This window comes from Engystomops pustulosus, chromosome 6 (assembly GCF_040894005.1).
Source record: "Engystomops pustulosus chromosome 6, aEngPut4.maternal, whole genome shotgun sequence".
NCBI lineage: Eukaryota > Metazoa > Chordata > Amphibia > Anura > Leptodactylidae > Engystomops > Engystomops pustulosus.
This window is the reverse complement of record NC_092416.1, coordinates 80,857,732-80,870,650: the sequence shown is the minus strand read 5'-3', so window position 1 is coordinate 80,870,650 and position 12,919 is coordinate 80,857,732. Positions and strand designations below refer to the sequence as shown.

Genomic DNA, 12,919 nt, shown 5'->3' with positions numbered 1-12,919 from the left:
GTTTGGTTTTTTTTACTGGGACCCTGAACAAAGATGATTTAGGATGATGTGAGAGACCAAATCTCCAATCCATAAGGACCTTTGAGTGATTTATTGTCCCTTTAAGGGTATGTACAAATGGTTACACTCTGGTGCCCCCAAAATAATTGGCCATTTTTCGTAGTGCTGTATGGACATACCCTAATAGGCCCATTCAGACCCATATAACTAGTACATGGCAAATTATATCTAGCAACAATAGATATGTGGACATATGGAAACGTCTAGTCTGAGAGACCAGGAGAGGATGAACCTGGTGCTAAAAAGCTTACAGACAAGGCAAGTCAGAAATATTACCTCCAAAATAATAACAAAAGAGAAGCTAAGTTTCTACATTGCACCCTTCAGATGCCAGGGATAACAGCCCCACAGCACTTCAGCCCAAGCCGTCAGGTGCCAGGAGCCGGTTGTAGTGCTGCTGTATGTCTGCATGAAATTACAGGAGATTGGAGCAGAACACACCTTGTCACCTTGTGTTTACACTTTATATTCAATCTTGCAGAGCATTATCACAGCGGGGGATGCACAATGTGCTGCTTTACATAAAATGTGAGGATGTGACGCCCCCACAACGCAGTGTGGGGGACGGCAGCTCAGTGACGAATCACATGACCAGAAGAAGGAAACAAACATGAACAAAAACAAGAGACAGTAAACCTTAACCCCTTAGCGCTCCGCGCCGTAGCTGTACTGCGCAGCTTCCCACTATTGGCGCTCAGCGCAGTACAGCTACTGCGCGAGCGCATACTATTTTAGAATTGTCACCACGTCGCGAGACGTGGTGACATCGGGCTGAAATTTGGGTGACAGAGGCAGGAGGAGTTCCTGTCTCCGTCACCCGACCAATCAAATTGGTCCCGCCCGCCGATCGCCGTGATTGGCCAGTCAAACCTGACTGGCCAATTACAGCGATTTTAGGCTAAAAAACGTGCTTTTAGCCCTTTCCTCTTCCTCCAGCGGCACCATTTTGGTTTGGTATCGCTGGAGAGAGGAGAGAGCGTTACTGTGTGCACCAAAATACACTTTTACACTATAAATAGTGTTCTGATCCTTATCTGATCCCTATTGTTCCCTACAAATTCCCATCCTATCTGTTTTTTCCTGTGTCCTGTGTGTTCCCTGTGTGATCGCCTTGTGTGATCCCACGTGTCTTCCGTTTTTCCCTGTCTGTCCCTTCTGAACCCAAACGCACTTTTCAGTGCGCTGTGTTAGCGTTGTTCTGCACTGGACGCACTTTTCAGTGCGCCGTGTGAATAGCGCTGCACAGAATCTTTAGCAGTCTTAGCGGTAGTTAGTTTGTCTTAGGGCAAGCTAGGTGCATTTGTAGCGCCTTTTTGCGCGGTGCACATAGGTTTTTTTTCGGTGCCTGGTAATATTTTTTTCCAGAACGCCGTAGGTGTACCCGTACATAGCTACTTTTTGTGTGTGCCATCTGTGCGGCTGGTCCGTGTGGCTTGGTGTGCATTATCTTTTTTTTTTGTGTGCTATCTGTGCGGCTTGTCCGTGTAGTTTAGTGCGCATTATTTTTTTTGTGTGCTATCTGTGCGGCTTGTCCGTGTAGTTTAGTGCGCATTATTTTTTGTGTGTGCCATCTGTGCGGCTTGTCCGTGTAGTTTGGTGTGCATTACCTTTTTTTTTGTGTGCTATCTGTGCGGCTTGTCCGTGTAGTTTAGTGCGCATTATTTTTTTTGTGTGCTATCTGTGCGGCTTGTCCGTGTAGTTTAGTGCGCATTATTTTTTTTGTGTGCTATCTGTGCGGCTTGTCCGTGTAGTTTAGTGCGCATTATTTTTTGTGTGCCATCTGTGCGGCTGGTCCGTGTGGCTTGGTGTGCATTATCTTTTTTTTTTGTGTGCTATCTGTGCGGCTTGTCCGTGTAGTTTAGTGCACATTATTTTTTTGTGTGTGCCATCTGTGCGGCTTGTCCGTGTAGTTTGGTGCGCATTATCTTTTTTTTTTGTGTGCTATCTGTGCGGCTTGTCCGTGTAGTTTAGTGCACATTATTTTTTGTGTGTGCCATCTGTGCGGCTTGTCCGTGTAGTTTGGTGTGCATTATATTTTTTTTTTGTGTGCCTGCTAGACGGTTTATCCGTGTAGTTTGGTGCACATTATCTAATTTTTCTTGTTCTCTATTTTTTTTTGTGTGCAATGTCTCAGAAGACGTACACCGTGTTGGAGGCATATAACATGCTTGCCTCTGACACCGAGTCAGCTAGTGGGGATGATGGTCCCTTTTACCTATCATCATCCTCCTGCTCATCTTCCAGTGACCTGGAAGGACCCCCAAGAAGGCGCCGTAGGGTTCCAGGGACTTCTGCAATTGAAGTGCCTGGGACTTCTGCAGGAGAAGTGCCTGGGACTTCTGCAGGAGAAGTGCCTGGGACTTCTGCAGGAGAAGTGCCTGGGACTTCTGCAGGAGAAGTTTCTGGGACTTCTGCAGGAGAAGCGTCTGGGGCTTCCACTGACCCCACATGGGTAGCCCCAGATAATTATACCCCTCAGGTCCCTGACTTTTTGGGCCATCCTGGCATTAACTTTGACACGACAGGGCTCAGAGCTGTAGACTTTTTTAAGTTTTTTTTTGATGAGGAGCTGCTAAATATTATTATATTTCAGACAAATCTCTACGCTGCACAACATATTGCCCAAAACCCCACGTCCTTTTATGCACAACCCTACAGGTGGACCCCTGTCACTGCAGCAGAGATGTACAAGTATTGGGGCATAATACTCCTTATGGGGATAGTAAAGAAGCCTTCAATCAGGGACTACTGGAGCACAGATATACTGTACCACACCCCCATGTTCCGCATGGCAATGAGCAGGATGCGCTTTGAAGCCATCCATAAGTTTTTGCACTACACTGACAACACACAGTGCCCACCCAGAGGTGACCCCAGTTATGATCGGTTATTTAAGGTCAGGCCCATATTAGATCATTTTAGTGCCAAGTTTGCCCAGGCATATACTCCCGCCAAACATGTGAGCATAGACGAGTCCCTGGTACAATTCAAAGGGAGACTTCAATTCCGCCAGTACCTGCCCAATAAGAGGGCAAGATATGGTGTGAAAATGTATAAGCTGTGCGAAAGTTCATCAGGGTACACATACAAGTTCAGGGTATATGAAGGGAAGGACTCCTCTATAGTGCCCCCAGAATGCCCCCCCTTCCTGGGTGTTACAGGGAAGATAGTGTGGGATTTAGTGCACCCACTGCTGGACCAGGGCTACCACCTCTACCTGGACAATTTCTACACCAGCACCACCCTGTTCAAGTGCCTCACTTCCAGAAATACTGCGGCATGCGGCACTGTACGCAGAAATCAGAGAGGTCTCCCTAAGTCGCTGCTTGGGCAAAAACTTAAAAGGCACGAAAGCAGGGCACTATGCAGCGACTCTGTATTGTGTGTTAAGTACAAGGACAAGAGAGAGGTCCTTGTATTAACCACAATACATGAGCACACCACCACCCCTGTCCCAGTACGAGGTGCCAGTGCAGAAACCCCCAAGCCAGACTGTATTTTAGATTATAATAAATACATGGGAGGGGTGGACTTGTCTGACCAGGTGCTTCAGCCGTACAATGCCATGCGGAAGTCGAGGGTGTGGTACAAGAAGCTGGCCGTGCACATCATGCAGATGGCATTGTATAATGCTTATGTGCTGCATCGATATGCCGGCCAGAGGGGAACTTTCCTGGAATTTCAAGAGATGGTAATAAAGTACTTTCTTTTTGGAGACCAGGAAGGGGGGAGTGCTAGCACATCTGGAAGTGAGGCCACATCACGTATTGTACCAGGGCAGCACTTTCCAGGAGTAGTTCCCCAAACAGCCAGCAAGGGAAGGTCACAAAAGAGGTGCAGGGTGTGCTCCAAAAATGGCATTCGGAAGGACACCATTCATCACTGTGAGACATGCCCAGAAAAACCAGGGTTATGTATGAAAGATTGCTTCCGAATTTATCATACATCCCTGGATTTTTAGAGTACCCTGTTGTTACCCTGACGCACAGCTTATACATCATGCCGCACCTTCCCTTCTAAGCCCTGCCATGTGCCCAGCCTCTAGATTACTGTCCCGTATGCTTTACCCGGGAAAACATGCATCATGATTTTTAGGGTGTTTGTCTCCCATGGCAGCAGCTGGGCACAAAATGACATAATAGATATTTTTTACTATGCACTATCCATTTTGCACTTTTTCAGGGGTCCACCTGTGGGGTTAAAATGCTAACTATACCCCTAGATTAATTCATGGAGGGGTGTAGTTTCCAAAATAGGGTCAGTTCTTAGGGGTTTCTACTGTACTGGCCCCTATTGGCATCTACAAATCTTTCATGATGCCAAAAAGAAAAAAAAAAGTACAATGTCTGTGCTCCAACAAGTTATTCCCTTTTGAGCCCTGCCGTGTCACCATCCTACAGATTATTGCCTCCTATGGGGTATTGCCCTAACCGGGGTAACCCGCAGAATGATTTTTGATGTGTTTTTCCCCAGTGGCATGAGTTGGGCAAAATACTTTTGTCACTTCAATGGCATATTTGATAAATTGCAATACAACTGTTTCTCTGCACTACTCACTTTGTATTACATTTGAGCCAGCACCTTAGGGGTTAAAATACTCATACAAGCCTACATACATTCTTTGAGGGGTGCCCTTTCCAAAATGGGTTCACTACTTGGGCTTTCTATTGTACTGGTACCTCGGGGGTACCCCCCATTACCAATCTAGTGAAAACAAAGCTTGAAAACCTAAATTGTGCTTCTTTCTTCCTGACCCCTGCCGTGTGCCCAGCCTGTAAATTATTGGCACATGTGTGGTATTGCCGTACTCAGGACAACCCCCAGAATGATTTTTGGGGTGTTTGTCTAAAGTGGCATGGGTTGGGCACAGTATATGAGGCACAAAAATGACTTTTTTGAGATAAAAACACAATTTTTACTCTGCACCATTTACTTTGCATTCAATTTTGACCAGCGTGTTGGGGGTTAAAATGATCATACAAGCCTACATACATTCTTTGAGGGGTGCCCTTTCCAAAATGGGTTCACTACTTGGGAGTTTCTATTGTACTGGTACCTCGGGGGTACCCCCCATTACCAATCTAGTGAAAACGAAGCTTGAAAACCTAAATTGTGCTTCTTTCTTCCTGACCCCTGCCGTGTGCCCAGCCTGTAAATTATTGGCACATGTGTGGTATTGCCGTACTCAGGACAACCCCCAGAATGATTTTTGGGGTGTTTGTCTAAAGTGGCATGGGTTGGGCACAGTATATGAGGCACAAAAATGACTTTTTTGAGATAAAAACACAATTTTTACTCTGCACCATTTACTTTGCATTCAATTTTGACCAGCGTGTTGGGGGTTAAAATGATCATACAAGCCTACATACATTCTTTGAGGGGTGCCCTTTCCAAAATGGGTTCACTACTTGGGAGTTTCTATTGTACTGGTACCTCGGGGGTACCCCCCATTACCAATCTAGTGAAAACGAAGCTTGAAAACCTAAATTGTGCTTCTTTCTTCCTGACCCCTGCCGTGTGCCCAGCCTGTAAATTATTGGCACATGTGTGGTATTGCCGTACTCAGGACAACCCCCAGAATGATTTTTGGGGTGTTTGTCTAAAGTGGCATGGGTTGGGCACAGTATATGAGGCACAAAAATGACTTTTTTGAGATAAAAACACAATTTTTACTCTGCACCATTTACTTTGCATTCAATTTTGACCAGCGTGTCGGGGGTTAAAATGCTCACCACAACCACCGATAAATTCTTTGAGGGGTCTAGTTTCCGTAATGGTATCATTTATTGGGGGTTTCTATTGCACTGGCACCTCACGGGCCCTGCCAACATGACATGGCACTCCAAATCCAAACGTGTGAAAACGGAGCTGGAAAATCAAAATTTCACTCCTTCCGTTCTCATCCCTTCTGTGTGCCCAGCCTGTAAATTATTGGCACATGTGTGGTATTGCCGTACTCGGGACAACCCGCAGAATGATTTTTGGGGTGTTTGTCTGAAGTGGCATGGGTTGGGCACAGTATATGAGGCACTAAAATGACATTTTTGAGATAAAAACGCAATTTTTACTCTGCACCATTTACTTTGCATTCAATTTTGACCAGCGTGTCGGGGGTTAAAATGCTCACCACAACCACCGATAAATTCTTTGAGGGGTCTAGTTTCCGTAATGGTATCATTTATTGGGGGTTTCTATTGCACTGGCACCTCACGGGCCCTGCCAACATGACATGGCACTCCAAATCCAAACGTGTGAAAACGGAGCTGGAAAATCAAAATTTCACTCCTTCCGTTCTCATCCCTTCTGTGTGCCCAGCCTGTAAATTATTGGCACATGTGTGGTATTGCCGTACTCGGGACAACCCGCAGAATGATTTTTGGGGTGTTTGTCTGAAGTGGCATGGGTTGGGCACAGTATATGAGGCACTAAAATGACATTTTTGAGATAAAAACGCAATTTTTACTCTGCACCATTTACTTTGCATTCAATTTTGACCAGCGTGTCGGGGGTTAAAATGCTCACCACAACCACCGATAAATTCTTTGAGGGGTCTAGTTTCCGTAATGGTATCATTTATTGGGGGTTTCTATTGCACTGGCACCTCACGGGCCCTGCCAACATGACATGGCACTCCAAATCCAAACATGTGAAAACGGAGCTGGAAAATCAAAATTTCACTCCTTCCGTTTTCATCCCTTCTGTGTGCCCAGTCTGTAAATTATTGGCACATGTGTGGTATTGCTGTACTCGGGACAACCTGCAGAATGATTTTTGGGGTGTTTGTCTGAAGTGGCATGGGTTGGGCACAGTATATGAGGCACTAAAATGACATTTTTGAGATAAAAATGCAATTTTTACTCTGCACCATTTACTTTGCATTTAATTTTGACCAGCGTGTCGGGGGTTAAAATGCTCACCACAACCACCGATAAATTCTTTGAGGGGTCTAGTTTCCGTAATGGTATCATTTATTGGGGGTTTCTATTGCACTGGCACCTCACGGGCACTGCCAACATGACATGGCACTCCAAATCCAAACATGTGAAAACGGAGCTGGAAAATCAAAATTTCATTCCTTCCGTTCTCATCCCTTCTGTGTGCCCAGCCTGTAAATTATTGGCACATGTGTGGTATTGCTGTACTCGGGACAACCTGCAGAATGATTTTTGGGGTGTTTGTCTAAAGTGGCACGGGTTGGGCACAGTATATGAGGCACTAAAATGACATTTTTGAGATAAAAACGCAATTTTTACTCTGCACCATTTACTTTGCATTTAATTTTGACCAGCGTGTCGGGGGTTAAAATGCTCACCACAACCACCGATAAATTCTTTGAGGGGTCTAGTTTCCGTAATGGTATCATTTATTGGGGGTTTCTATTGCACTGGCACCTCACGGGCCCTGCCAACATGACATGGCACTCCAAATCCAAACATGTGAAAACGGAGCTGGAAAATCAAAATTTCACTCCTTCCGTTCTCATCCCTTCTGTGCGCCCAGTCTGTAAATTATTGGCACATGTGTGGTATTGCTGTACTCGGGACAACCTGCAGAATGATTTTTGGGGTGTTTGTCTAAAGTGGCATGGGTTGGGCACAGTATATGAGGCACTAAAATGACATTTTTGAGATAAAAACGCAATTTTTACTCTGCACCATTTGCTTTGCATTTAATTTTGACCAGCGTGTCGGGGGTTAAAATGCTCACCACAACCACCGATAAATTCTTTGAGGGGTCTAGTTTCCGTAATGGTATCATTTATTGGGGGTTTCTATTGCACTGGCACCTCACGGGCCCTGCCAACATGACATGGCACTCCAAATCCAAACATGTGAAAACGGAGCTGGAAAATCAAAATTTCACTCCTTCCGTTCTCATCCCTTCTGTGCGCCCAGTCTGTAAATTATTGGCACATGTGTGGTATTGCTGTACTCGGGACAACCCGCAGAATGATTTTTGGGGTGTTTGTCTAAAGTGGCATGGGTTGGGCACAGTATATGAGGCACTAAAATGACATTTTTGAGATAAAAACACAATTTTTACTCTGCACCATTTACTTTGCATTCAATTTTGACCAGCGTGTCGGGGGTTAAAATGCTCACCACAACCACCGATAAATTCTTTGAGGGGTCTAGTTTCCGAAATGGTGACATTTTGGGGGGTTTTCTATTGTACTTTTACTTCAGGGGCTCTTCAATTACACTGTGGCACCACAAAATATTTGCAGCCAAATTGGCCTTCCAAATTTCCGGTATCGCTAACTCTGTTCTGGACATCGATGTGCGGGGAAACAGCAGCTGACATCCACATGTCTGGTATTGCCGTACTCGGAAGAAGCAGGGCAAGAAATTAGGAATATATTTTTACCTCAAATTCCTTCTGAATGTATCCGTTTTAGGGCTAAATTGGAAAGATTGAAATCAAAAATTGAAATTTCAAAATTTCCACTCCATTTTCATATGCTTCCGGAAAAATAATTAAAGGGTTAACAGACTTCTTAAATGCTGATTTGAATAGGTTGAGATGTTAGGTTCATAAAATGGTGTTACTTGTGGGGGTATATAGTACATAAGCCTTTATACGGCACTTCCAAACTGAATTGATCACCAAAAAGTTCGCATTTTTCAAATTTCAAGAAAATCTGAGAAGTTGCTACTAAAACTTCAAACCTTCTCACATCCATAAAAATAATGGAAACGTAAAACAAATAATGGATATAAAAAGAAGACCAATGGCAAAAGGTTTCTATCAAAAAAAATTTGTGGTATCACTTTTTGTCTAAAAATTATAACATTTGAAACTTTGAAAATAGTCATTTTTTTCAAATTTTTCCCAAATTTTTGAATTTTTACCCCCCAAAAAAGGAACGGATCACCGAAATGACACTACTAACATAAACTACAATGTCTCACGAGAAAACAATCTCAAAATCACAGAGATATCCTAAAGCGTTGAAAAGTTATTACCACAGGAAGAGACACTGGTCAAATTTCCAAAAAAGTTGCGAGCCTTAACCTGCAAACAGGCTGCGTCCTTAAGGGGTTAAACAGGTGAGAATGAGACGGATGAATCCGTAATCCAGGGGCAGAAATGTGCAGTCGCATAACAGGGATTATCTACATCACTGGTACACAGGGCAACACAGTACCATTTTCATGTTGTCCTGTAAAGCCATATATCTACATTTACACAAACACGCCTATATACAATATATATACATGTAGAGGCCTTTAAAGGGGTTTTCCCACAAAGTCAGGCCCTATCGACAAAATAGGGCCTAATTTGCTGATCAGATCAGCTCATGAAAAAGAGAGGTCCGATGGGGTCCCATGTACCTCAGTCGGACCCCTCATTGCTCCATGAGAGTTCTGCTTCATACATCTCAATGGAGCCAACGGAAATTGCCAAGCGCCACAGTGACTTACCTTTGGGCGAAAGGTATCTCCAGTTCACTACTGGCTCAGGTCGTCCTGTAGCAATGCAGCTGAGACTGACGTTATTTCCTTCATTGACCACAATATTCGATGAGATCTCCACTATTGTAGGGGGGACTGCAAGACACAAAGGCCATAAGGTTTATTAGAACCAGATAAATATACAGTAAAACAAAAAGGATGCAAAAATTTTACAGAGTATTCCAGTCATTATTGCTGAGGACCGTCAAGTATATATTACAGTACGTCTCATGTTTTTATTATAAGTATCTCTTACCTCCTATGCCATGTCAGATATAGTAACTTATTCCTCATGAAGTAACAAAGTAATAAAGTGCACATATACGAGACTCTCTTATCCTGCACCAGAGTCATAGTATAGTACAGGGGTCCCCAAACTTTTTACATAGGGGGCCGTTCACGATCCCTCTCAGACCGTTGAAGGGCCGGACTAAAGTTAAAAAATAAAAAAAAAAATAAGAAATTCCTCTGTACACTGCACATATCCTATACTGCTCCTCCATCATTGATTATTTCCTATACTGCTTCTTCATCATTAATTATTTCATATGCTGCCCCTCCATCATTAATTATTTCCCATACTGCCCCTCCATCATTAATTATTCCCTATACTGCTCCTCCATCATTAATTATTTCCCATACTGCCCCTCCATCATTAATTATTCCCTATACTGCTCCTCCATCATTAATTATTCCCTATACTGCCCCTCCATCATTAATTATTCCCTATACTGCACCTCCATCATTAATTATTGTCCATACTGCTCCTCCATCATTAATTATTTCCCATACTGCCCCTCCATCATTAATTATTCCCTATACTGCTCCTCCATCATTAATTATTTCCTATACCGCTCCTCCATCATTATTATCTATGCTGCCCCTCCGTCATTAATTATTTTCTATACTGCCCCTCCATTATTAATTATTCCCTATACTGCCCCTCCATCATTAATTATTCCCTATACTGCCCCTCCATCATTATTATTTCCTATACTGCTCCTCCATCATTAATTATTCCCTATACTGCCCCCCATCATTAATTATTCCCTATACTGCCCCCCATCATTAATTATTCCCTATACTGCCCCTCCATCATTAATTATTCCCTATACTGCCCCCCATCATTAATTATTCCCTATACTGCCCCCCATCATTAATTATTCCCTATACTGCCCCTCCATCATTATTTCCTATACTGCTCCTCCATCATTAATTATTCCCTATACTGCCCCTCCATCATTAATTATTCCCTATACTGCCCCCCCATTAATTATTCCCTATACTGCTCCTCCATCATTAATTATTCCCTATACTGCCCCCATCATTAATTATTCCCTATACTGCCCCTCCATCATTAATTATTCCCTATACTACCCCCCCCCCATTAATTATTCCCTATACTGCTCCTCCACCATTAATCATTTTATTTAATGCCCCCATAATTAATTATTTTTTTCATACCAGGGCCCCCCCGGTCGCCAAAATATATTTGCTGCTGGTCAAAAAAAAAATCCTATACTCACCTCTGGCAGCGGCTCCCGAGTCTTCTATCTTCGGGCTGCTGTCGGCCGGGAAGGGGTGCGTGGCCGCGTGATGACGTCATCACGCGGCCGCGCACCCAGGTTCAAGGAGCGATGTGCGCCGGGGTGGTCTTCCGGCCACATCGCTCCACCTGTAATAATAGTGCTCGAGCGGCCGCATCACTATTCAGTGACGGCCAGGAGCTTCCTGTCCGGAAGGACGGAGACTCCTGCCCGACTGCCGCGGGCCTCAGCAGGAGCCGCTGGCGCTGCAAGCGCTGGATGCGGCGGGGGCCGGATAAAAACGGTCCGCGGGCCGCATGTGGCCCGCGGGCCGTAGTTTGGGGATCAATGGTATAGTAGTATACAACTGACTGATTGTCTATTTGTTGGTCCAGTTAATGACAAAAAAACCACGCCTAAATTTTGACAAATTTGCTTAATTTTTGGTGTTGTGATGGCTCTCACAAAGCCATGCCTCCTTTTTCTGAGACTATGTTCTTTCATTGTACTAGTTGGAAAAGTATCTAAAAACTGTCTAATACTGCCAAAGGGCAAACTCAAACTAAACCTGCCCCACTGCATTGTCCTCATAATATGTATGCTCTGGCCACCTCTAGCTGGTAAAGCTGTGTTCACACACTGGAGGGGGTCAGTGGAATCAGCCATAGACTGGTGGGTGGGTTGGTGGCATCAGCCATTTTCTGATATGATTTGTGTGGAGGGGAATCATGGATGGCAACCATAGTTGTCCTAAGAGGGGAAGGGGTCAGCAGAGTCAGCAATAAACTGGTCGGGGGGAGGGGGGTGTTCCACAGTGTCAGCCATTGTCTGGTCTTTGATTTATGAGAAAGCGTAAAAAGGTTGGGCAACTCTTGTTTAATGCATTATGCAACATTACTAGAATTGTCTCAATTTCATACTCCCAACAAAAAAATACAGAAGAGTATTTTTACTCTTCTGAAAAAAGAGTGACCTCTGATGTCTGGTTATAACAGCATAGCTCATGTGTTTATAAAGCTAAAGTGGTTATTATAGTAGAGTTTATGTGGTTAAGGCAAAGAGCAGATATGTGTATTATGGTTAGAAAACAATCAGTCAATTTCATGCTTTGAAAAGTACACTGCTCAAAAAAAGGGAACACTTAACACATCCTAGATCTGAATTAATGAATTATTCTAATTGATTACTTTGTTCTATACAAAGTGTGTCAACAACAAAATCACAAAAAAAACATCAATGGAAACCAAATTTAGGCCTCCATTGGTTAATAAATTTGGAATCACCCACAAAAATAAAGTGGAAAAACACACTACAGTGAATGCAACGTTGATGAAATGTGCGTTAATCAAGACAAAATGAGGCTCAGCATTGTGTGTGGCCTCCACGTGCCTGTATGACCTCCCTACAATGCCTCGGCAGCCAACACAAGTGGTTGAGGTAGTGCAGCTCATCCAGGATGGCACATCAATAAGAACTGTGACCAGAAGGTTTGCTGTGTCAATTTGGTAGTCTCCAGAGGCTAGAGGTGCTACCAGAAGACAGGCCAGTACACCAGAAACGTGGAGGGGGCCGTAAGAGGGTAACAAACCCAGCAGCAGGACTTCTACCTCCACCTTTGAGCACTGACAGAGCCCTGCAAAATGACCTCCAGCAGCCACAAATGTGCATGTGTCTGCACAAACGGTTAGCAACTAACTACATGAGGATGGTATGAGACCCCAACATAAATAGATGGGGCTTCTGCTCACAGCCCAACACCGTGCAGGACGCTTAGCATTTGCCATAGAACACCAGGATTGGCAAATTTGTGACTGAGCCTAGAGACGACGAGGAGAGCGGTCTGCTGCCTGCAACATCCTTCAGCATGGTTTGACAGTG

At 44.1% G+C, this 12,919-nt stretch overlaps 1 protein-coding gene across 6 annotated transcripts in view; it reads right to left on the bottom strand.

The window, feature by feature from the left end:
• Positions 1 to 12,919, bottom strand: part of LOC140135349 (protein CEPU-1-like) — a 581,520-nt gene that overhangs the window by 64,526 nt on the left and 504,075 nt on the right. For all 6 annotated transcript variants that reach the window (XM_072156737.1, XM_072156738.1, XM_072156739.1 and 3 more), the window contains exon 4: positions 9,486 to 9,611. In XM_072156737.1, coding sequence (XP_072012838.1) covers positions 9,486 to 9,611 — 126 coding nt within the window. The remainder of the gene's footprint in view (positions 1 to 9,485; positions 9,612 to 12,919) is intronic.